Source organism: Sparus aurata, chromosome 11 (genome assembly GCF_900880675.1).
Source record: "Sparus aurata chromosome 11, fSpaAur1.1, whole genome shotgun sequence".
NCBI classification, from domain to species: Eukaryota; Metazoa; Chordata; class Actinopteri; order Spariformes; family Sparidae; genus Sparus; species Sparus aurata.
In genome coordinates, this window is record NC_044197.1 from 26,340,654 (window position 1) to 26,365,611 (window position 24,958).

At 39.5% G+C, this 24,958-nt stretch overlaps 3 protein-coding genes across 10 annotated transcripts in view; 1 reads left to right on the top strand and 2 right to left on the bottom strand.

Moving 5' to 3' along the window:
• The window catches only part of dnai3 (dynein axonemal intermediate chain 3), a 23,116-nt gene extending 19,864 nt beyond the window's left edge, over positions 1-3,252 (bottom strand). Inside the window, exons 1-2 of one of the 3 annotated variants that reach the window (XM_030433950.1) lie at positions 3,151-3,252; positions 1,942-2,036 (exon numbers count right to left, since the gene is read on the bottom strand). In XM_030433950.1, the coding sequence (XP_030289810.1) occupies positions 1,942-2,014 (73 nt within the window). In that variant the 5' untranslated portion in view covers positions 2,015-2,036; positions 3,151-3,252. Of the gene's footprint in view, positions 1-1,941; positions 2,037-2,736; positions 2,886-2,974; positions 3,066-3,150 lie in introns of those variants that run through there. The other 2 variants (XM_030433948.1, XM_030433949.1) reach the window with 2 other exon arrangements.
• Positions 3,168-15,189, top strand: mcoln3b (mucolipin TRP cation channel 3b). 3 transcript variants are annotated; one of them, XM_030433957.1, is made up of 15 exons: positions 3,168-3,360; positions 5,134-5,354; positions 5,442-5,609; positions 6,564-6,717; positions 6,838-6,913; positions 7,004-7,100; positions 7,998-8,097; positions 8,223-8,335; positions 9,885-10,034; positions 10,156-10,257; positions 11,812-11,934; positions 12,073-12,279; positions 13,588-13,718; positions 13,935-14,577; positions 14,659-15,189. In XM_030433957.1, exons 2-14 carry the CDS (start codon positions 5,136-5,138, stop codon positions 13,972-13,974), a joined length of 1,680 nt encoding a protein of 559 aa, XP_030289817.1. In that variant the 5' UTR covers positions 3,168-3,360; positions 5,134-5,135; the 3' UTR covers positions 13,975-14,577; positions 14,659-15,189. The 3 variants fall into 3 exon arrangements, with proteins under 3 accessions (XP_030289817.1, XP_030289815.1, XP_030289816.1); XM_030433955.1 differs by lacking the exon at positions 3,168-3,360 and adding an exon at positions 3,385-3,538; XM_030433956.1 differs by lacking the exon at positions 3,168-3,360 and adding an exon at positions 3,388-3,538 and having other exon boundaries at positions 13,591-13,718.
• Positions 15,184-24,958, bottom strand: part of LOC115591720 (G-protein-signaling modulator 2-like) — a 22,291-nt gene continuing 12,516 nt past the window's right edge. For 3 of the 4 annotated variants that reach the window (XM_030433954.1, XM_030433953.1, XM_030433951.1), the window contains exons 7-15: positions 24,234-24,389; positions 22,911-23,019; positions 22,480-22,645; positions 21,905-21,999; positions 21,213-21,398; positions 19,452-19,617; positions 18,028-18,213; positions 17,832-17,947; positions 15,184-16,219 (exon numbers count right to left, since the gene is read on the bottom strand). In XM_030433954.1, coding sequence (XP_030289814.1) covers positions 16,055-16,219; positions 17,832-17,947; positions 18,028-18,213; positions 19,452-19,617; positions 21,213-21,398; positions 21,905-21,999; positions 22,480-22,645; positions 22,911-23,019; positions 24,234-24,389 — 1,345 coding nt within the window. In that variant the 3' untranslated portion in view covers positions 15,184-16,054. The remainder of the gene's footprint in view (positions 16,220-17,831; positions 17,948-18,027; positions 18,214-19,451; positions 19,618-21,212; positions 21,399-21,904; positions 22,000-22,479; positions 22,646-22,910; positions 23,020-24,233; positions 24,390-24,958) is intronic. The other variant, XM_030433952.1, reaches the window with a different exon arrangement.

The following is a 24,958-nucleotide window of genomic DNA, read 5'->3' on the forward strand; positions in this document are numbered from 1 at the left end:
TCGCCATTGCCTACGGACTCTGACACAGATTCTTGCCCCTTCTTTTGCGATCAAACGCACAACAACCCCTCTGATCCTCTACCTGCCCCTCCCTGCGGGGTGGACCACCCTACAATATCACAGGATGAAATGCAATCCTAGTGAATAGCCTGTATGCAATGTCCTTGTTGAGGGAATGCTGCTGTATTTTCTCCTTTACTGCCATGCGAGAGGCGGATCAATAATGCATGGATTCAAGGCTGCTCAGTTACAGACATCTTACAATGACTGTTCCTATATAAAACTGCAGTGCTGCACCATCACCACGACAAAGTTTTTTTTTCTTAATAAACAATCCCAGTAGACTCCTCCATATCTAAGGCCAGGCTAAGACCAGGGCACACTACAGTAAACAGGGCCCTGCATAATGACAGTTTTCATCCTGCTCTTGGCCTCTCTCTTCAAAGTCTTTCCACAAGGTTGCTGCGGGGACGCCAGGAATGCTAAAGTACAGCTTAAGTAACCACTTCCCAGCTGGGTGTGTCAACCTTTCCCACTCACACCACTTAGGCCTCACGCCAAATCATTGTAGTGGAAACTCACACCCCTCATTTCACAGAGTTATGTGTCAACTATGGCATTTGTATCCATGGGAAATATTTGCTTGAGAGACAAAGAAAGTGTGATGTGCAATGTTCCACAACCCTAAAGAATGCAATTAAACTGCATTTGTCGGCTACGCTGACGAGTTATTTTTAATTTGTTTCCTCTTGCATAATTCACTCAAAGGAAGCATTTTCGCCTGCAAACTGCAAGATATTTATACTATACCACAGTACATTGTAATTATGGCTGTCTGCTTTCTTTTCTTTTAATACTAGTGAGGAATTAAAGCCTAAATGGTGTTTATTAGCTCATAAGATTACCCATTACTTATTTCATCTATGTCTTTAAAAAAACATTAAGTAGCAGCAATTATATTTGTGTCATTGGGCCAAGATATAGTTTTTTTAAAAAAAGGTCCCCGCAAGGTAAAACACTACATTTAAGACACTGTTGCTAGTGAAGGTCACAGTGTAAGCTAGATCAATGTAAATCTTGCCTGCATGTCTAAGCTGGAAATTTCTGGATAAATGTACTTTTAACTCAGAAACAGAAAATGACCTAATCGAAAGTAAAAAGATCCACTGTTGGTGACCTGCATTCGACCAAAAGCATGTTCCCAGGGCTGGTATGTTGACAGTAAACCAGACCATGACAATGGGGAACCACAGCTGACTAGACAGCATGTCCAAAGGCTATGCAACAGTACACTCAAGATCACATCAGAAGAGTGCATACCGTCTCTCCAAGTCCTCAAAGACATGTCTGATTATTAGTTTCAGATATGTGTGTTACATCCACACTTCAAAGAATGACAGTTTCTGTGATTTAGCTATCCTTCATTATCTAAGACAAGTCTGAATACATGTCCTATCAAATAAAATAAGGTAATCAAAGACAAATGGACTCATTGCCAAGCTAAGTTCAACATGTATGAAACTACAGTTAAGGCTTAAATTGCTTTAGTTTACTGGATTTAAAGATGAACAAGTCAAGATTTAGTTTAAAAAACTGCCATGGGACCTGCAGAATATTAATACAAACGTGTTGGTAACCTTTAAAATGTTGCATCTATGGCGAGTATGGACAAATTTAACTCACATTAACCATCAGTTTTACTGCAGTTGTTTGGCTATAATAACAAGTTGACATGAATGTGAACGTGCTAAGCTCAGAATAAATTCTTAAGGAATTAAACGTTTTGTTTATTGTCTCTTCTGCATCATAGTTTACGATGGGTTCATAAATAAGTAAAAACAATTACCAGGCTTCTCCACATGTGCAGGTGAAGTAACAGTCAATTTTATTTACTTTGTCTCTCCACACACACGTATTAACACTTTTGTGTCAGACACTCACCTTTATCTTTACCTTTACCTCTCCCCTCACTACCTGCGCTGCTTCTTGCACTTTTTCGCCTTTTTGGCGGCATCCTTGCTCTTAGGGTAGTGTCACTATTGAGAGGGAGAAAGTTTATGTACAAATTCATTAAAAAAAATACAATGCAACATACAAACTACATACTTAAAAGAATTTCTATTTGTGTTGTACAAAGTGGCAGAGCAGTGTCTATCCAGAGTGCCTGACACATATTTATCAATGTAGGTGGCGCCATCTTGTGGAGGATAGGAATATAATTGCAGAAGACACATAAGTATAAGCATCGCTGTCTTTTTTGTTTATCTCTTCCTTCTAGTTCATTCAGTTTGAGCTTCGCTTTTCAATTTTTTCTATTGATCTTTCTTTTTTTTGTAAATTGCCTTATTTCGTTTACAAGATTTCTTTTTCTGCCTCAACAAACTAAATTAACAAACTATGTTTTCATGACTAATTAGACTGAATAAACAAACTGACCTTAAAGGACAAGACAATTTCATACTGTTATACTTTGTTTGCATGTGGCGGACCCTGCCACCTTTCTAGCTTCAGACAGTGCTCTGGGGACCTTACCTTATCTGTTTTTACTAATTTATAAAATATTAGGCAAATTAATTTAGAAATGAATATATTGCACACAAGTGCAGCAAGCCTACTAGCTAGTTCCTATCCACTACTGACCAACGTTATGGATGAGGCACAGTAGAAACGACATTTAACGTTACATTAACATAACAGAATGGTTAACATATATTACAATACAATATATCTAACTACCTTTTAATCAGCTGTTTGTTTGCTATCAGTAAGCTTCAGAATAGAGTTAGCTTCAGAGAGCATAGTTAGCTAAGGTTAACTTTGAAGAAATTAGCACACATGCTAACCAGCAGGGATAACCGTAACGACAAAGTTAGGGATACAGTTTATTTACTAAATCTGTACAACGTAACGTGTGGCATCCGCATTTCTCGCGGGATTTACAACGGCGGTTTATAGATTAATAAATAAAGTTTACCGGTGGTTAAACTACAGCAGTTAGCTTGAAATCCTCTCCATAACTCTACTTCTTGGCTCATCAATGGGACTGTTTGGTTGCTAGGGGTAACAGTTGTGAAGCAAACATTAACTGACAGATCCCTCAGCCAATCAGAGCCTAGCAGCGACATGTCGTCACATTATCGTTGAAGTTACCTGAAACATGACAGATTGAGGAGTGCGGTCACAAGACAGCGCACACTCACGGAAGTCCAATCGACACTTCAGCAGAGGTTTCCTTGGTAAAACAGCGACGGATGGAAGTTATGAATTTTAATTAGACCAAGAAATCTGGAGACAACGCGCGTGCCACACAGACGACAGGTGGATTCAATTAGACGTTGATTAACCTTGTACGGGACACTGGTAAGCAGCCACTAGCTAATGTTATATATATGTCATGTCATTCCTGCTCACTCTCAGTATAGAGAGGTTATATTGTCGACTTTAACACGACAAATGATTAATATTTGATAGTTCCCCGCAATGGAGGCTACTCAGGTTTCAGACTGTGAGCTGCTGTCTATTATTCAACAAAGTTCAGGTACACCTGACTCTATTTCTTCCTCCTCAGTCACCGAAGAGTCACTCATCTGCTGTGAGAGTGAAAATAGATCTACAGCTTATAAGATTTTCATGTTGACCCTGTGCAAAGTTATTTTTTTTTTTTTATTATTATTATTTTTAAATGAAATAAGACGCGGAAGGATAACCTGTAACATTTCCTGACAGTAACGCTAGGTAAAGGTAGATCAGGTACAGATGAACAGTCTGGAGTAAACTAGTACAACAGTCCTGCAGTGAATCTTTCAATTGTTGATTCTATTCAGTATTTATTCAAACTTTTTGAGGTCGCCCTTCTCAACATAAGTGTATTTGATTACATAATAGTGAGTGGATTCTGTTCAACCATAGGTGTCATTTACACTGGACACACTGGGGGCATGCCCACGCCACTTTTTTTAAAAGCAAGATGAGTTAAAATGTGATGAAAATAGCTTTCACCGAAAAACAAACAGCTTAACTGATTCTGATGTGCCATTATGCAAATGTTTATATCCACTCTGAGCTTATTTGATTCCCATTAGATTGCACATAATCGCATATGTTGAAGACCTATAAAGTGTTGTCATGATGCTCCCATTTTTCACTTCAAGCCATTTCCTTGTAAAACAATATTCAGTAACGTTTTCAGTGCCAGCTAATAGCAGAGAACAGCTGAAAGGCTGTAGTGAAAACAGTAAATATCCAATTTAAGAATTTAGATCAGGCCTTTAAACACAGTGTCAGCTCGCTGTCAGGGAGAAGAGAGAGTGAGAAAGTACAGCTGGCACCAGTGTATGAATTCTGCAGAAACTGAGTATTGACATAGTTTTAAATATTCATTGTAGACATGTCTTGATATTAGGGGTGTTGCAATATAACAATATTCATGATAACAGGATATTAACAATGACATTGATAACATGTTAATGATATACTTATGAAAATATTATCTGAATAATACAGTTAAGGTGTCTGACCTTCTGCATCTTTTGTCGATGAGTTTCTCTGGTTGCATTTTCACAAATTTTAAAGTACTTCTTGTTCACTTTTTCTTTTCTTTTTTTTTTACAGTTATGGTCACAGACTGTCTCTCGACCTCCTAACACTGGTATTATTTGGGGGGTGATTTACTTGCCAAAAAAGAGACAAAACAAACAGTAAACAAAGTTAAAGATGGATTAGATTGGTCAAATTTTCTTTTCAAATTTCTACAGATATTGCGACAATACTGATAGCGAAAGTTTGTTTGGCCACGCTAATCGTCAAGTGAAAATATGACATTGTGACAGCCCTACTTGATAGATTGATGCTTTAATACCACCAGATCTTGAAAATAAAAAACATTGTAAGCTTCAGAAAGAGATAATTTACTGCTCAGTGATTTTTTTTCATCACACTTTACAACTGTTCATGTAACCTAAAGCCTTCCGTCTGGTCAGTTGGTTGTAAAGTCGACTGAAGGCTACACATTGTTATTTTAAGTTTACAAGTACAGACATGTCAACATTAAAATAAAGTGTTTAATAACGTTGCATTTTTCTTACTGTCATTGATCTCAGTAATGTTGTAATGCCAATTTGTATTGCAATGTAGACATGGAGGAGTCCAGTGACTTGTATGATGTGTATGAGGCAATCAGCCCCGCTCCATGGGCAGAAGACCACCAACATATGGAGGATCTGGACAATGTGGAGTGTCTCAGAAGGAAGATTAAATATTACTTCATGAACCCCTGTGAGAAGTACCACGCTCGCGGCCGTAAACCTTGGAAACTCTTCCTGCAGATCATCAAAATTGCCATTATAACTATCCAGGTAGTCATCCCAGATGTGACCTCAACAGGTGTTTATTGTGTTGTTCCGCCATTCTGGTAACTAATAATCTTTTACCCCTCATCTCAGTTAGTGTCTTTTGGGCTGAGCAACCAGATGGTTGTCACGTTTAAGGAGGAAAATCTGATGGCATTCAAGCACCTCTTCCTGAAAGGTTATGTGGATGGAGGCATGGATACGTACGCCGTTTACAGACAGGCTGATGTTTATGATCACATCGATTACATCATTCGAGAGGTAACTGAACTATCATTGTATTTTATTCATTTTACTTCCTTCCTTACTGCCATGAAAGGCTTGTTCATGTTGATCATGTGACACAGAATATCTTTAGATTAGATTTAGGGCTGCACAGGTAATCAGAATATAATCACAAAATGGCCAAGTGCAATATCCAAATCTCAAGAAGCTGCAATTTTTTGATAAAGATAAAATGTATATAAACGCCCCTTGTGCAACGGGAGCGACAACATTTGTCTGTCAACATAAACTAAAAATGCTGAATACTCAGAGTATAATTTTTTTTAAAAGGTTCCAGGTTGACAAATTGTGAAAAATCTCTAATTCAGCATCTTGCTGCTTGCACTAAATTGGACTGTTGGATAAAGAATAACACTTTAACAACACAAAAGATTGCTGTATGGGGGGAGGGTTCAAATAGATTACCAAATACCTTTGTAAACGTCTCAAAAACACAGGTTCAGTTAAAGGACAAGTCCAAAAGTTGAGAAAAATAAAACAGTCTGTTTGAAGATCATCATGATTTTAATAGTTCTTTCAGTGAAAAAGCAGACTGTGATGCATTTCCGCTATGAATCATATCCTATTGCAATACTTGTAGCTTTGACATGTTGAACGTGCAGCCCTAACTAGATTTACAAATTTGTAAACTAAACTTTTTTTGAAAAAGAAAAGAAGTAAAGAAAGTCCATTTCACTTTTGTTTTGCTGCAAGTCAGTGTCGGTCTTTTATAGCTCTTAAAGCTTGTATTGCAATAAAGTTGAACAAGTTCCCATGATAAGATGTTTTTCGTCACAAGACTGGACTTTGTTCAAGTCGTCTGTATCCGTCATTTTGTTTTGACTATACCGACTGCATAGATCTGCTGCAGCTGCTCTTCTCAGAAAGTCCCTGTCACTAAACAACAAACCTGACTTTATTTGACCTGAGATTTTAATGATTCATTTCCAGTATGGACACCTGCACAACATCACAGTAGGCAATCACGCATATGAGAAAAATGGCACTTTCTACACCCCCCTGTCAGTGTGTCAGGAGTTTTACAGGAACGGTACCATCTTCCCAGGAAGTGAGACCTTTGAAATTGATGCCCAGGTGGACACTGGTATGTCTGCATGGTTGTGTTTAAGCTAGGAAAGAGAATAATAACCAAAGTTTTTATTTTGCAAACATTTGACATGTCTTTCACTGTCTCTTTCTTCCTGTTGTGGCTTGTTTCTAACAGACTGCCGTGAAATATATCCGATGTATCAGCCAACATTGCGGGACTCACTGTCAGATTTTGAAATTCATTTCAAAAGGTTTGTACATAAATCTCTCTCCACTCTCGGTTTTTTGTAAATGAAAGCAATAACTCATCACTTAATGTGCCTGAATGCTCTGTCTTCCAGGATGCTTTCAGTCAAAATCACATTTGTCCTGAAGGCCATAAATTTACAGACAGTGAGACATCGAGAGCTGCCAGACTGCTACGACTTCAATGTAACTGTACGTCACTTGACTCGTCTTCAAGGCTGAGTAAACACGAGCGGATCACACCAGACTTAGTCTTTAAAAAGCAGCATTATGTCACATCTGAACACTTCTTTGCTGCCTTAACGTTGACAATGATGTCTTGTGACATGCAGCGGTTCACAGAGCGCAGACAGGAGTTAAAAATTAGAAATAACAGACTCTTGAGTCAGCCCTGAGTTTATTTAATGAAGCTATTTAAGGACACAAATCAGAGCAGTCTAAAAGTAAATGTGTGTTGTTTGCACACATTTACATAGTTAAATGTTATCTGTCTTTACGCTCTGCCAAGTAAATGTTTTGCTATGGGGTTTGGCTGTAGGGATGTAGTGCTTTCCTCCAATAAACACAGCTCTCTGGTTACAGTTGTGGAGGAAGTATCAGATGCATTAATGAAGTACCTAAAGTACTTATCATAGATTTCCTCGAGATATGTACTTCTATTATCACCAGTGTTTCCTACAATGTTCAAACCCAAAGAAATCCATAATTTTGTTCAAGGTAACATTGTGTTTCATTTGATCGCCTTTCACTCTAAATTCCTGGGAAAAAATAGATGATAACGAGGAGAATGAGGAAGGAAGTTTCCAAATGAGACTAAACTGAACGTGAATGAAAAGAATAAAATGCCTCACCTACGAAGGAAAAAGCTGAGCTGAGTAATGAAGACGACAAATCTTATGATTCTGTGCTACGCATGTGTTTTATTCTGATTGAGAGATCCCTAGTGTTAGAAAGTATATACTTAGCGGTATATTGTAGTGGAGTAGAAGTAGAAAGTGTCATGAAAAGAAAGGACTTAAGTAAAGTAGAAGTACCTCAAATGTGTACTCAAATACAGAACTTAAGTTTCCTCTACTGTGTGGTTCACAGATCACTTTCAACAACAAGGCTCACAGCGGCCGGATAAAGATCGACCTGGAAAATGACGTGGACATCAATGAATGCAGAGACTGGAAAGTAACCGGAGCCTGTAAGTGTTCGGTGTCGTACAAAGGAATCATCTGTGTTGCTTTAAGCTTATGGCCAGGATTCCTGCGATTTATTAAAGCGCGTCCCGCTCGTTTGTGACTACTTTTGGTTTCTGTGTTCTCTCAGCTGCCAGAAACATAAACCTGACTGTGCTGTTTGACTGCCTCATCATCATCACGTGCCTCACCTCCTTCAGCCTCTGCACACGCTCCGTGATCAAAGGGATCAGGCTGCTGTTTGTAAGGAAACTCAACTCATAATTAACACTGCAAGCATTTCTGTTGTATTCTAGTAATAAAAGTATGATTGTCTGATACATATCTAATCATTGTAGTACTCTATTCACAAAACTGGGGAAAGTCAATGTCAAAAACTTTATAGTATAGTTATAGGAATACTTGTGGCTTGCGACCATCCATCCATCCATCTTCTTCCGCTTATCCTGGGCCGGGTCGCCGGGGCAGCTGTCTGAGCAGGGACACCCAGACTTGCCTCTCCCCGGACTCTTCCTCCAGCTCTTCCGGGAGGATCCCAAGGCGTTTCCAGGCCAGCCGAGTGACATAGTCACTCCAGCGTGTCCTGGGTCCTCCTCCGGGTCTCCTCTCGGCAGGGCATGCCAGGCATACCTCCCGAGGAAGGCATCCGATACAGATGCCCGAGCCACCTCAGCTGGCTCTTCTCGATGTGGAGGAGCAGCGGCTCTACTCCAAGCTCCTCCTTGGTGACAGAGCTCCTCACCCTATCTCTAAGGGAGAGCCCCGCCACCCTGCGGAGAAAACTCATTTCGGCCGCTTGTTTCCGGGATCTTATTCTTTTGGTCATGACCCAAAGCTCGTGACCATAGGTGAGGGTAGTAATGTAGATTGACCGGTACATCGAGAACTTCACCTTTTGGCTCAGCTCTCTCTTCACCAAGACAGACAATTACAACGACCGCATTACTGCGGCCGCTGCACCGATCCGCCTGTCAATCGCGCGATCCGTCCTTCCCTCACTCGTGAACAAGACCCCAAGATACATAAACTCCTCACCTTTAGGCAGGAGCTTTCCCCCAACCTGTAGGGAGCAAGCCACCTTTTTCCGGTCGAGAACCATGGCTTGGACTTGGAGGTGCTGATTCTCATCCCAGCTACCTCACAGTTGGCTGCAAACAGCCCCAGGACATGCTGGAGGTCCTGGCTCAAAGGAGCCAACAAGACAACATCCTCTGTAAAAAGCAGAGATGAAATCCAGTGGCTCCCGAACCAGACCCCCTCCGGCCCGTGGCTGCGCCTAGAAATTCTGTCCATAAAAATAATGAACAGAACCGGTGACGAAGTGCAGCCCTGCCGGAGTCCAACATGCAACGGGAACAGGTCTGACTTACTGCCGGCAATGCGAACCAAGCTCCTGCTCTGGTCATACAGGGACCGCACAGCCCTTAGCAGAGGGCCCCCGACCCCATACTCCCGGAGCACCTCCCACAGAATGCCACAAGGGACACGGTCGATTGCCTTCTCCAAGTCCACAAAACACATGTGGACTGGTTGGGCAAACTCCCATGAACCCTCGAGCACCCTGTGGAAGGTATAGAGCAAGTTGTTGAAAAACAATACTTGCCTCTGAATTGTTGTGGAGTTGAAGTATGAAGTCACAGGAAATGGAACTGGCACTTTTTCTGTTCTTGTTCCTCTCCTTTTATTTTGCTTGTTGTGTGGATTGCTTACTCTTATGTGTTCAATACAACCCTGTATATTCATCATATCAAGTCCTTTTCAACTTAAGTCAATTTCCCTCTGTTGGAACCAGGAGTACAAACACTACTGCAAGAACCGCCTCAGTAAAGACGTCCCCTGGTCGGACAAGTCAGAGTTTGTGAATGGTTGGTATATCCTGATCATCGTTAGTGACACACTGACCATCATTGGCTCAATTCTCAAGATTGAGATTCAGACAAAGGTAATTAACTTTTCCAGTGTGACTCAGGGTTGAGCCATGTTCATTTAGTAAAAAAAATATCTAAATTACAATGATTTCAGTCCCATTTTTCTTTAAACCTCTACTGTTTTTGTCGTTTCAGGTCCTCACAAGTTATGATGTGTGCAGCATCTTCCTCGGGACAGGCACCATGTTTGTCTGGATTGGGGTCATCCGCTACATGGGCTATTTTAGAAAGTATAATGTAAGACCAGTCATCAAACACAGTACATGCTCATTAATTTCTATTAGAGATGCACTGATCCACTCTTCTAGTTCGATGCAGATCTGGGTAAAGGGACAGATCCAGTCACTTTTTTCTCACTATCTTTAAGATTGCAAGCCTTTTTTGTTGATTTCTTATGGAATAATACATGTATATATTTTAAAGTCAGGCATATTTAGGTGGCTGGTACAGTTTGATGCAGATCCAACATAAAAGACCACATTACACTTGTTATAAAACCAGAAAAAAAAACCTATACGAAAGGTATTAGATGTAAATGCATTCCAAAGCAATTTAATTTAACAGTAGGTTAATTAGGTTTAACACAGCAGGTTGGGAGGTGCCATGGGAATTTGCTCTCCCACAACGCTTTGAAAAACGTTAACAAATCAAGTGCACAGCATCATCCAGTTCTAGTAAGTAGACTTCAATCTCCGTTTTTGAGGGGGGATTTTGTCACTGAAACAACCAGGGCTGTAAACTAGCGGTCACCACGCGCCAAATGCGACTAAATATTTCCCTGGCGACTTAATTTTGGAGGGATACATGCCACGGGGCGGGTAAATGTTTGTCCCGATGGTCGTGGTCTTGCAGTACATTATGCATGATATAGCAAAACATTGTAGTAGCTGTAAAGTGATAAATTATGACGGTAGCAAACGTTAGTGCTAAACCGGCTATTTGTTGTGTGTCGCACTGAAGTAGCTCCCCGACGTCACCGCTGTAGAAAATAGTTTCCCTCAGAAGCAACGTAGCGTGCGCGTCACCGCTCTTTAAAAGTTTGGCGCAGTGACTGTGATTCGAGTGCAGCAATGACGACACCTCTAACTCATGAGCTGAGGGAAGTTGTACTTAAGTTGCGCATAATTTCTATACGACTTCCTTCAATTAGGTTTCAGTTTGATAATCAAGTGGCTTAATATGAGAACAGTTGTCACGTCACAAAACGTGTAAAACCACGGGTCTATCAAATTCAGTGTAAATGTTATTATGGTACAGTCGCCACTGAAAAGTCTATTACAGAGCCTGATAGTTAATTAATGAGTGTTTCCTTTGTCAAAGTTTTGCACTGTTCAAGTTTTCAATTTGCAATGTTATGACATTTAATTAATAATATTGAAATGTATTTCTAAATAATACTTTGGCCTCTTTTCTAAGCATGTATTGTTATATAATACTGTTATCTCCATGAAAAGTATTGAAACAGATGTATATGCAACAAAAAGAGGCAATTTATTATTTGGCCGGTAAAAAATTTACTTGGCCGGTAGATTCTTTCATCTACCGGTCCCCTTGGCAGGTGAGCCAAGGAAACAACACATCGTTTGGTGTATAAAACTCCCACCGGACCATAAACTATAATGACTCAGTGCCACATTAAACCTTGGCAGTACATGATAACATCTTTGTCTGAAAATTGTTAGGTTTTTAGGTCTATTTAAGATGATTGCACCAAATTACAGGAAATTTGGTTAGATGGAACTCCATTCTCCAGTGATCATTTTTCACCCCTGTTTTGTGGCTGTTTTTCAGATTCTCATCTTGACACTCCGGGCAGCTTTCCCGAATGTAATCCGCTTCATCTGCTGTGCTGGAATCATCTACCTGAGTTACTGTTTTTGTGGCTGGATTGTCCTCGGCCCATATCATGAGAAGGTGAGGAGTGTTTACACAATACAAAAGAGAAGTCTGCTCGATATTTACAAAAGCCAAACCAGAATAAAACATAAATGCTGCTAGTTTCAGTTGTTAATTGTAATGGACAGAAGAAACTAACCTCTTTCCGCTCTCTAGTTTCGGACCTTGAACACGGTGTCAGAATGTCTGTTCTCTCTGATCAACGGAGACGACATGTTCCCCACCTTTAAGAACATGAAGCAAAAGAGCAGCCTGGTGTGGACTTTCAGCAGGGTCTACCTCTACACCTTTGTGTCGCTCTTCATCTACATGATCCTCAGCCTCTTCATCACCATCATCACCGACACCTACGACACCATCAAGGTGATGTTGGCTTCTTTCAAATATTTGTAACCATCATCCTTTATTGTTTTCTTTTCCTTCGCCAGTTTTAAGGGTTGATGCATCTGCTGGTTTTTGAGATGAGAGCAGTCAAGAAAGAAGTACTCAGATCTTTCCTCAAGTAAAAGCAGTTCATTTACTTAAGTACTGCATGTGAGTACAAATTTGAGAAACTTGTATTTCCATTTTATGCAACTTCATACTTGTACTCCTTTACATCTCAGAGGAGAATATTGAACTATTTATTCCACTACATTTATATGATAACACTGACAGACTTTTACATAAGTAAGGTTTTGAATGCAAAACTTCTACATGTGGTAGAGTATATGAATCACAGTGTGGTATCAAAAATTTATTTTAGTGAAGGAACTCAATACAACAGTGCAGAAATATTGTTTCAAGTTTAACATCAAACTGAACTTTAAATACCAAAAGTAGGAATACTCATCCAGCAGAATGGCCCATTTCAGAGTAATCCATATTACAATATTTGATTACAGTTATATTACATGAATGTGTTCACACACTGTGATTCCACTGATGAATAGCGTGTGATGTTCCATCCCTGGAATCAGTAAAGTCTTATCTTAACATATAATAATACATTTTAATCTCAAAGTAACTAATAACTAAAGTTATGAAATAAATGTAGTGCAGAACAATATTTTGCATCTGAAAGTAACTGTTTACTGCTCTACCTACAATACAATTTCTGCTACTCTTTTTTTATTACACTTAATTTCAGAGAAAAATATTATACTTTTACATTACTACATTTATCTGACTAGAATACTGGAGTAATATTTATTTTGCAGTTTTGGATGGATATAAATCAGAAATATAAAATGATGGATATGATCCAATGATTTGGAGCTATAAAAATATCTCTGCCTTTACCAGCTGCATGTAGATACATCAGTGATGGTGCTTTAGTAATATAACATACGTTATTCTGGTCATTCTGCATTGTGAGTAGTAAGAGTTTTTTGGACGCAAATACTTTTGTACTTTTTCTTAAATATTTGAATGCAAGACTGTTACTTGTAACTTGAGTATGTAATACTGGGTTGTTATTTTGTAGTTAGGTAAGCGATCGGAGTACCTCCTTCACAACTGATGATTTGATCATTTGTAGTGGAGTAGAAGTATACAGTTGCACAAAGTGTACCTCAAAATTGTACTTAAGTACTTGAATATACACTACTTTCCACCACTGGTTAAAGTTTCACTGTTACAGCAAACTATGCAACACTTGGTGTAAACTGTTTTCTGACTTTCATCACTAAGCAGCAGCAGCAGCAGAGTGGAACCCCCACATCAGAGCTGCAGAAGTTCTTGTCCGAGTGTAAAGATCTGCCAAACTCTGGGGTGTACAGACTCGACGAGAACAGCTGCTTCTTTGACCATTGCATCAATAGGTAGGTTCAATGCATCACACTGCTTGGTAAATGTCCTGCTGGGAGTTGAAGATCAGTCCTGGCAGTCGCTTTCTATGTGACATCAACAATTTTGGGCGCCCCTTATTAGCATTAATTAAAATGAAACTTCAAGTGTCAAATCACTTTTTAATATTCAGTGTAGTAAGTAGACATAACCTCTCTGATAGAATCTAAGCTGAGACATTTTTCTTTCAGGTTCAGGAAGCATCAAGAGAGGCTGACTTCAGAGGCATAGCAGGTGTTTGATGTGAAAATACCCAAAGACTATACTTTATAAACTATAACCAACAATTAATGTGCACTTTATACTGTTAGACTCAGTTGATTGTCTTTATCAAAAGGGCCCCAGGTTTGCTCAGGTGATTTTAAGTTTTGTTGTGCTGAAAGGACTGAACCTCAGTAGACATGAAGGGCTCAAATAGAGTAACTTAGATACTTAAAGGGATAGTTCACCTAAAAATCCAAAGCAATAATTTTCCTTTTACCTGTGGTGCTCTCAACCATCTGGATTGTATTTGTGGGAGTTGGGAGATATCTCTTGTAGAGACGTCTGCCTGTTCTCACATATCATGAGGCAAGATTGCACTCATGTTGCTCATAGCTCCAAAAAATATTTGGAAAAACTCCACAGTATTGTCTCTTTCTAGAGATCATGACCCAATTAATTAAGGTAATCCACAGATTTATTATTGTGAGTGGTTTCATTTTGGAACCGTTTTCTTTCTACTAAACCTAAGCTAAACCCACTAAATCAGTGGTGTCAAACTGATCCAGTAAAGGGCCGTGTGGCTGCAGGTTTTCATTCCAACCAAGCAAGAACACACCTGATCCAAATCAGGTGCGTTCTTGCTTGGTTGGAATGAAACACACCTGATTTGGATCAGGTGTGTTCTTGCTTGGTTGGAATGAAAACCTGCAGCCACACAGCCCTTTACTGGATCAGTTTGACACCACTGCACTAAATGGATCTGCCTACTCGGCAGAGGAGGACACCATTAATGTTTACATCCCACACTGTCAAAAGCACAAACCGGGTCATGACTTCTGAAAAAGAAACAATGCTGCTTTTTCATATGTATTTTTTTTCTGGGTCTTGAAGAACCACAAGCAGAGTGCCATTAAATGTAAGAGAAAGCAGACATCTCTACAGCTGTTGTCTCCAAAACTCTGCAATTCACACCAAAACAATCTAGGTGAGTAATGGAACCACAGGTAAGGGGATAATATTGTGATTTTGGGGTGAACTGCCCTTTAAGCCCCGTTCTCAATATGACGCACTGATGCAGAAAACACTTTGTAAATATTCTTATTTATATTGATATGTCAATGGAAGAAAAAAGGTTGTGGCATGAAATTTGAAATTATTGTTCTCCAAAGTGTGTCACGTAGAAGGACCTCATGTTGTACACAGAAGATAATGAATCATGGTGAAATAAAGATGTGATTTAAATTCATGAGATTTTATTTCTCCACTGTCAGAGAAGGTATCAATATAAAAGCTATAACAACATTTCTTTTCTTTTCTTTCACTATTTAATTCCCTGTAAAATCTTGTAAAAACAAAAAAATAATCCCATTTCAGTTGATGGCAATAACAACTCCACTTGTAAAACCTTTCAAAGTGTAAAACAGACCACCTTTGAGTCCTCAAAAGCAATATCAGGAAGCAGAATCTATAATGACTCCACTAGTCACCAGTGCAAGAGTTAAGGTGGATGTTGGCCTTTATTTCCCCAGAGGTTTGTCCGTTGACTCTCCGAGTTATTGTTGGAGAGGTCTGAGATCAATTCAAACCAACACGTACAGCTCTGAAATATTGCAAGTGGGCAGAACAGCCGTGCAATGTTCCAATTGACTTAATTTTCTTCAGAGTTGGGTTCATATAATGTCTTTTATGTCCATCATCATAATGCAGAATTTCCCTTCGCTTTAGCTGTTGTCCACCACAACCCACAGTTTGAGTGGCTTGAAGCCTCCAGAGTAGTCAGACGACAACAGGTCTAAAACAGACAGCAGAGGGCACCACCAAAAAAAAAGAGACTACCCAGAGATGCCGTCACATCTTAGAAACAAGTCCATAAGTCTTGAAAAACCTAACCTTCCAATGATTTCACAATGACCAGTTCTGTACTTGGATTGCTTGTAGTGTCCCTCGTATTCTTGGCAGTCTTACAGGAACGTTGTCAAGACAATCCAGAAAGGCAGGAATCAAGAGTAATGTGGGTTACAAAAAAAAAAAAAACTTCATGAAAAAGGAAGCTTGGATACTTCATCTGTTATCCTGAGATGATAAGAGAAAAAGATCCCTCATGGGGTCAGTCCGGTTTGGATTGTGTGACGCCAGGTGGCAGAACTCGCTGCTCCTCCATCCTGTTGGACTGAGAACGCAGGATGAGACTGAAAAAATCCTCGTCGGGAACAGTTGTTCCTTTTTTTGCAGAAGATGGAGCAGCACACCTCTGGTCATTTAGTCGGGAGCCCTAAAACATTGACAAGAGCCAGTACAGTTGTATTAACTGATGCTTATCAAGAGCAGTTCACAGTTTGGCACGAGAAGCCACCTGTGGCAGTTGAAGGAAGGTTTTTATTAAAAGAGGTCTGTGAGATGTTGAAGATATTTAGAAGGAAGTAGTTCTACTTATTTGTGTGGAGAATAAACCGCAATAGTCAAAATTATGGCAACAAAAGCTATTGAATTAAAATGCATTTGATAGAACAGGAAACAGAATCTTGATCAAACCTCAGGCCCTGTCCATATGTACACAGGTATTTCTTCAAACATAGCTTTGTCTCTGCGGTTTGGTCTTCGGTAGACATGTTAATAGCTTCTGGAATATTTCAGTGTTTACATGTGGATGGGCAGAAATGGACATCTTTGGAAACAACCGGATGCAGAATTAGGATCATGGGCAGATGTTAACTCCAAGTATATGTTGTTATATTGAGGTTTTTGCGATTGCACAGTGACGGACTGGATGTTATATTTAGAAAGATGCAAATGGACATTGATAATACAATGATGAAAAGAGAGGTAGAAATGGCTGCTTACAATGTTTTCCTTACAGAATCTTCTTGGATAACTTGTCAGCAGCCATCATGCTTCTCTGCCCTGTTGATTGTATTTTCTGTAACTAAGCTGAGTATACAATCTGCATCCTGCTTACAAAGGCACACACATGCCCAGTGTACTTGAATGGCCATGGGAATATGCATGTTAAGGTGTGTTGTATGGACAAAGGTATTTTTTCCCTAAAACTCTGCTTACAAAAATACCTATGTATGTAAGGACTAGGCTTCAGAGCAAATTAACACTTGGCTCAGGGTAAAGCTAATTGTTTCCCATCATGCACTGAGCTTCTGCAGTCACAAAGGAGCAGTTGCGGCACCTGGCTCTGTAGACTTTGCTGCTTGAGCTCATGAGATTATCACAGCATGTGTCAATGTGACACTACAGCGAGTCATGAATTACACTCAGCCTGAATTAACACTCTGCGTTGCTTATCTGGAACTGCCCAACTACTTTGTCATCATATAGCAGTGGCACACTCAGTTATTTTTGTTGACCTTCTTGCAACCAATGTTAACTGAATGAAAACACACAAAGGAAACTGATTGATGATCAGGTAAGACATAAAACAATGCATCAAGATTGTTACTTCAGCCTCTGAAATGTACAGGTTGCTTTGAAGTGGCACAAAAGAATGTAGGTCCATCTTTTATTTTATTTTTATTTTATCCAAAGAATTGCTAGTGTCTGGCATTTAGATTCTTTTAGTTGGTTGCCAGCAGGTCATATCAAGATGCACAAATGTAAAATATGTCCACAAAGAAGCCTACAGTTCAACACAGATGGAGAATTATAGTTCTATAAATAAATTAACTAAATTTAGATTTGTTTGGCTTTTCATGGATCAGCTCTTCGAAGACTCATCATTTTTAATAAAAGACTTTGTAGTTCTTTCCAGGATACCTCGAGAAATTTTAGGAAAATTATTCTAATTACAGACCATTAAAACAAAGAGTTAATAGAATCCAAACCTGCATTGTGGAAAACCCAAAAAAGATTCAAAGTACTGGTTTTACTTTGCTCACCTGGCACTTCACCAACATGTCGAAGAAGACATCATCCCCCTCTGGCTGCTCATCACTTGCCTCGAGGCGACTGTAAAGGGAGGGTGTGTGACGGGCCTCTGTACTGGAGACTGGGGCTGGAAGGAGAAAATATCATCAGTTGTATTCTGAATATAGATTCTGAAGGATATAAGATAAATGGACAGTGTTTTATTACGTGTTTGGTGGACTTGATCTGTGCTGGAGGTGGTGGGTGTACGAGGCGGGTTGGAGGTGCTGAGACGTAAGCCAGGAAAATGGCTCAGGCTGGCTCGTTGGTCGTCCAGACGACGGGCCTGGGAGCTGGCCAGCAGCTCCAGGAAATGACCAGGATCCTGCAACGGTGTTTCGCACTCCAAAATAGCTAGAAACAGACATAGTGATTATCTATGGGTGATTTGTAACAAATGGAGTATGACGGTGAGTTGTGCCTTTTACTTTTCTACGCAGCACCGCACTCTCAATTTATAGAAGGTGGGAAGAGGAAAGAAAAGCCACAAAAGAGGCTGACAAGGATGAGATGTTCTCAGGGTACAAGCTTTTCTATGTGATTTAAGGCAACACTCTCAAAAATGTATCTTTTGGCCATCAAACACTCCCCAATAGAATTGTTGTGAAAAAAAGGTAGTTTCATCCTTCATGGTGCATTAACACTTTGAAAAGCCTGGGTTCACGACCATTACAGAGAAGCTCAACAGTTGCCAGTGTTCAGGACGGGCAAAAAGATCAATAGAAGCTGCTTTGCTCTGTAAATGACGGCTGAAACCGCAAACCTTTTACTTTCAAGGCTACATGTGGTGAGTGTTTGCTACTGGGTGGTGTATTCCTTTATAGCTACTTCTCCACCATAGAAAATATCTCCAGGGACTCGTGCTGAATTCCAGACAACTCGGAACAAAAAAATAAACTTCCCTCTATAAAATGCAAAATGAAACGACACTAAAAGTCAAAATTCCTACTTGTACACTGAGGCCACATCAGTTTACCCCGACTTCATGGGTTAGCAGTTTTACATCACAACAATGGAGGCACCCAGAGGAAGGGGGCTAGAGTGTAGATTATAGGATTTGTATCAGTTTAAAGGATGAAATTTTAAGTTACATTCAAAGTCTAAAAGTACTGTATTATCCAATGTATAATGGGTGTTGCCTTATGTCGTTTCCTCTGCTATTTCACTAATAATGCAGGGAGGTTGCAAGGCTGAAGGATGAAAGTTGAATAAATGAAGTTTAAAAACAGACATCAGGCAAATTAGTCCGCTATGTATGAAACATTGAGCTTCACAGGTTGTTGTGCGGAAACACTGACAAGTGGCTGAATGAAGCTTTAGAAGTAATTTCTAAGACCAAAAGATATGGCTGCCTTGGGTGGAAACAGATTTCTTTGACACAAACACAAAAGGACTAATCACACAACATTTGATTTGGAAAGGACACAAATTTTGTGGACATGCTGAATTCACACCATTGTAGCTAAATAGGACTCCCATGAAGTAGAATTTTTCTTCCATGTTTCCACTTGTATTTCTCCCTAAGAGATGAGATATAATGGAACTATTACACATGGTGTGAACACAGACGAGGACACAAGGGGATGACTCACATTTCCTTTCAGCTACAGGTGGGGTGGAGGAGGGAGAGGAGGAGTGAGGAGGGAGATGGCTCGGGCCATCCAGTAGGGAGCACCTTTGGTCGTCCATTCTGTTGCCCTGGAAACGAGAGAGGAGGTCGAAAAAGCCATCCTCTCCAATAGTGTCCCGTGATCCTGGCTACAGTGTTAAAAAAACAAAACCAATACACTTAATAACTTTGGAAAAAGGCTTCAGATGATTGAGGAAATGAAGGACGCCTGAAGGCTTTCAATGAAACCAGTTAAAATACAGAGAAGACAGTGTACAAAGCATCACTCCTCGCTTCAGATGGCTCCTGTTGGAGGTCACTGTTCTATTTATCAACAATTTTTTAGATTATGAATATTGTAGGAAATTGTGAGAGGCATTTTTCACTAATTTCTGACACTTTATAGACCAAAGAACTAATAGATGAATCCAAAGACTACTGAACAGATTAATCGATAATAAAAATAACTTTTATTAAACCCTTTTTAGTTGGATTTAACAGATGTAGTGAGCAGAAAGTCCAGTATATCTATACCACAAGCCTTTTGGGGTTCTTATTTTTGGGATGAAATCAACTAAAATCAATCTTTCAAAGGGTTGGACTTTGTAGAGGTTTGTCAAGGTATTGGTTTGTCCATTTAAGACAGAGTTGAATTTCAGGGTGTGGACACAGGGAAGGCAGAATTTTTTTGACATGTATAGTTTGTAATGTAACATCGTTTAAAAAGCATTTTCAATTAATTCAAATTAAGCTATTTTTTTAAAATTGACTTTTCTTTCATACAACTGGAGACTATTTTGGAATGCGAGTCACATGATCCCACACTGGCACACCAAAACATTTCCTCCTGCAGTCTTAAAAGTAAAAACCTCGAAAGTTTTCTTTTAAATAAATATCTGTGAAGTCGCTACTGCCAAATGAGGTAACAGAGTGGAAACTCAGCCTATGGCCCGCTGATGAAAGTATTTCATATTTATGTATTTGCAGTATTATGAACTGGGTGTCTGTGATGACATTCCTGGAAAGTGCTGTATTAAGTTACTGCTAATGCAAAGAGAATATACCATGCAGCTGTAACTTCACAATAAAAAGATTTAACTAGCGAAACTCGAGATTACTTTTAATATGAAGTCCTTACAGGAAATACAAGGCGTGTCAGTGAGTTTAACATTTATGCCAACTTCAATTCAAAATGTGGCTACCAAACAAGAATACAGCTATTTTTTGTTTCCCAGACGTTGGACAACAGGGCACAGTGAATGCAGTCATCAGTGTGCAGCTCACTGTGGCTCAAAATCTGCAAAAAATAGCAGTTGTCTTGTTTGGTATCCCACATTTTTAATTGAAGTTAGCGTAAATGTTTAACTCACTGACAGGCCTTGTATTCCCTGTAAGCTGCATAAAATCTGATCACGGTTGCTCACAGAATAATGGAATAAGGCCAATTACTGCCCGACTTCTTTATCAGAACAGTAACAGTAGTGAAACAGTAGTTTGTTTTCCTGCCCCCAGGAAAAACGTGTGCCCTGTTGTACTAAAATGCTTTTGCTGTAACTTCATGTGTCACTAAATCAACCAGGACTGAAATCTTAAGGATTAAAACTAATTAAAACTAATAGTGCATGTGGGCGTAAAGCTTGGTCATGGGATACATGTTTCACTTTAAATGTATCTTTCAGGTGAATCATCATTGCTCATGAGCCTCGTGACCTCCGGGGGAAAAACCTACTGTATTTAGAAATACCTTAGGAGACAGTGGTGCGTCCGGCTCAGGAGCAGAGTCCTCGGTGCGGGGTTCTGTATGGGCTTTAAGAGATGATTTGTTGTTCTTATGCTTCTTGCTTCTCAGTCGGTGAAAAAGGAAGAGCTTAGTAGAGGCCTTGATTGTGTTGTTTTTTGAAGACCCAGGGAATACATCCTCATTCCAGTCCTGTACAGTCAAGAAACACACAGATCATTTTAACTGCCTGATGTTTTACCCCTGGTAAAAGTAGAGGTTGGGTGAATAGTATCTTGGGGTAAAGGGGGAATGTATCTGTGAAAGGTCTATGTTTACTATGGCCTACATGTTATGAAGTACTAACACATGGCTGATTTGATACATTTAATATTTTTAATATCAAGACATTTGCCATGCACCAAATTCAGGAAAACTGCTCTTATAATCTCATATGCATGCAATGAATGAGCATCCAATTTTCCAAATCATTTCTTCATCACTTATCTCATGTGTAAAGTTATGACTACAGTGGTGCATACAGTTGGACAGTTTTCTACATTACAAGCTTGATTTTTATGTCAAATGCAAAGTGGGGCAGTTTAATATGTTTGTGCAAATGGTGAGTTCATTTAAGAATCAGAGTGAGGAACTTCCGGTGGATTGCAATGCATTATAGATCAACTGAATACTGCACATCGTAAGTGTTTTCAACATACCGGATGTGGCGATGAATCTTCAGTTGGATTTTTGTCAGGACTTGGACTCACTTCCAAATTTTCTGCACTGCTTCTCTGGGATGGAGACTTGGCCCCTGAAATAAAGATAAAAAATGTTACCAGTGTGGCCACATGTTTTATCATGCATACAGCACGTTCACAACTACAGGACAAAAAGTAATTAGTAAGGTTCCATGTGGAGATGTTTTGTGCACAAATAAAGATTTGGTGTACATTATGTGGCTCTCTGAGTGCTTACAAATATGACGAATGCACTTCCTTCCTCACAAATCATTTGCAAAGCCAGTGTAGTATTTTAAATGCTCATGCATGAAATGAACAATGACTTTTTTATGCTATGCGGGTAAGCTTCAACAAAGCATCATAACTAACGGTGACCTTTTCTGGAGTTTCCATAGCATAGAATTTTACATCTCAAAGTATGAGCTTAGAGAGCAATACGATCAGTGATCAAAACAAACTGCTCCTGCTAAACATGCAATTACTCAGATTCACAAGTGTTGACATAATGCTGTCCTAAAGTGACAAACTTTTTCTTAGGGGTGCAGATTTACTTGAGAGGTTGGGGTAACCCTGGAAGCTTGCTGAAAGAACGCAGCTGTTCGTGTTAGTGTTGCGGAAGAAGTTGGGGTTAAAGTTGGAGTTGGACTTCAGGCCCACGACCAGCCGTAGGTCTGACAGGTTCATCCTGGCTGTCACCTCTCCGCTTTTGTCTCCCGTCTGCAACAACAGTATAAAAATACATTTTAACAAAGCTTGATGTGAGGATTTGACTCTAAAACAAAGACAAAACATTCTATTGCTGAGTGGGATTTCTTTTTATGCTTTGTGGTTTGTCTGTCCTTCATGCATGCCTGCATAAAACTGCTGCATACAGAGAAGCAATTATTCCCTGTTGTTCCCCATGCGAGCGGTAGAGGGGGGTGTGGCCTAATGGCAGATACTGATTGGGCTCTGAGGGGAGGAGGTGAACATAAACAGTCACCTCTTTGGCAATTTCCAGATGTTTCTCAGCAAAGTACATGGCTTGCTGATGATTCCCCAGGGCGGTGTGGGCATTTCCTAGACTCCAGTACGCTCTTCCTTCACCGACCCTGCAAGCGAGGCGCAGACAGAAACAGGCTGAGCAACTTCACATGAGATTGTGCAACAGTGGGAAGGGCATTCATCAACTATCATACAGTACAATCACAAAAACACGACCAACACGTGAGCGTCACCTCATTTCACAAAAACAATTCTGTATTTACAGAATCATAGTGCTAAATCAACTTCATGTCTGAACACATGTCACAGAAAGTACACCATAGATTGTGTTTATGGGAAGAATATTTGTATGAGTAAGTATACATTTTGAAAAAACAATAATCAAAGAATTATCCTTTGTCCCTCCCATAACAAACCATTTGTTTTCTTTTATGTGACTTAAATAACAATATGGCTGTGAATAATTTCAACCACCAGAAATCTTGGGTCCTTTTCTAAGACAATAAAAATAGAGAGCTACTCCCACGCTAAGACTTAAAGCATTGCCTTGTTAGCAGAGATTTGTAGAAGTGAAGCCCACATACACTGACTTTATCTGTAAAGTGAAATAAGAAACAGCTTCACCCCGTTTCCTGACACACCTTTTGAACAGCTTGTTATAGTTTATCGAGAAGGAGGTCATTTAAATGTAACCTAAATGTATACTAAATATATGTATTGGAAGAATGACTTGGCACATCTGTGCTTATGAGTAACTTTAGATTGATTATGGTGGCATCTAATAGCTGGTATTATAGGAAGGACTGCAATTAACGATTATTTTCATTATCGATTTATCTTCTGTTTATTTTCATGATTGATCAAGAAATTGTTTAGCCTATAAAATGTCAATCATAATTTCCAAAATGCCCAAAGTGATGTCTTCAAATTGCTTATGTTCAACAAACAGTCCAAAACCCAGAAGTGTTTTCCATTTAGTGTCATAAATGACAGAAAAGCAGCCAATACTCACATTTATAAAGCTAACCAGCAAGTATTTAATTGTTTTGCCTAAAAAAACAGGACTGAAACAGTTAATCACTTGGTTAATTTTGTAGTTAATTTAAGTATGTTAATGACAGCACATCCTGCAAGTAAAACTCCAAATGATATTTCCTTGAAATGGTGTTTGCTCTTTAGCTTTTCTGCACTTTGCTGTGGCTTTGTGGGTGTTAGCAGGTAATTAATTCAGGGCCACCCACTTCCAAACTGTACATGCTCATTATACTTCAAAGACAGTTTGGCAGAAAGCTGACACAAAATAGCTTCTTTTGGCCAGTACCTGTCGTTGAGGTCCTGAGCAATGACCAGATGTTTGAGGTGATAATCGATGGCTCTCTCATAGTCCTTGAGTAGTGTGTAGGTGTTACCCAGACTGTAACAGGCCTGAGCCTCCACTGCCTTGTCCTTCAACAGCCTGGCCAGCTGCAGAGTCCTCCTGAGGGTGAAACAGAAGAGGAGGAAGACGGTCAAAGAATGTCTTGGGTGGGAGGAGGAGAATGATAGTTATCTGCTCTCTCTTCTTTCTTTGTTGCCAGTTTTTCAAAGGCTTCTGTTCCCAGAAAATGCTAAAGGGATTAAAAACTGAATTTAAACAACTACTGCTCCTGAACAACTACATAGCTGTGTTTGTTTTACATGACTGTATTTTAGTCAGAACATTACTTTATACTGCATAATCAATACTTTACTTCAATCACACAATTTAGGATTTAGAAATAATGAACTGGTTTATGACAGCCTAGAATTTAGTTGTGAGCACATTTAGGGACGTTTTTCAAATGCTCATTTACATTTAATCACATTTTCCATATCTGATTCATGTGAGATTGAGATTTTTTAAGTGAAATTACATCCTGACTCTGTTGTCACTTACATTTTTACGGTGAAAAGTATATATGGTTTCAACTGTGCTTAGATGAAAAATAACATTAGCAGGCCAGTTTCGTGTTCAAGTATGATGCTGACATACAGACTTATCTGCCAATGACCTTCACAATGTGAGGA

Bases quoted from the DNA above. Each gene is read 5' to 3' on its own strand.
- mcoln3b (XM_030433955.1), top strand. From the start codon at position 3,481: ATGGAGGCTACTCAGGTTTCAGACTGTGAGCTGCTGTCTATTATTCAA. The intron at 5,610-6,563 runs GTAACTGAACTA...ATTCATTTCCAG, and splicing joins TCGATTACATCATTCGAGAG to TATGGACACCTGCACAACAT. The intron at 10,035-10,155 runs GTAATTAACTTT...TTGTCGTTTCAG, and splicing joins AGATTGAGATTCAGACAAAG to GTCCTCACAAGTTATGATGT.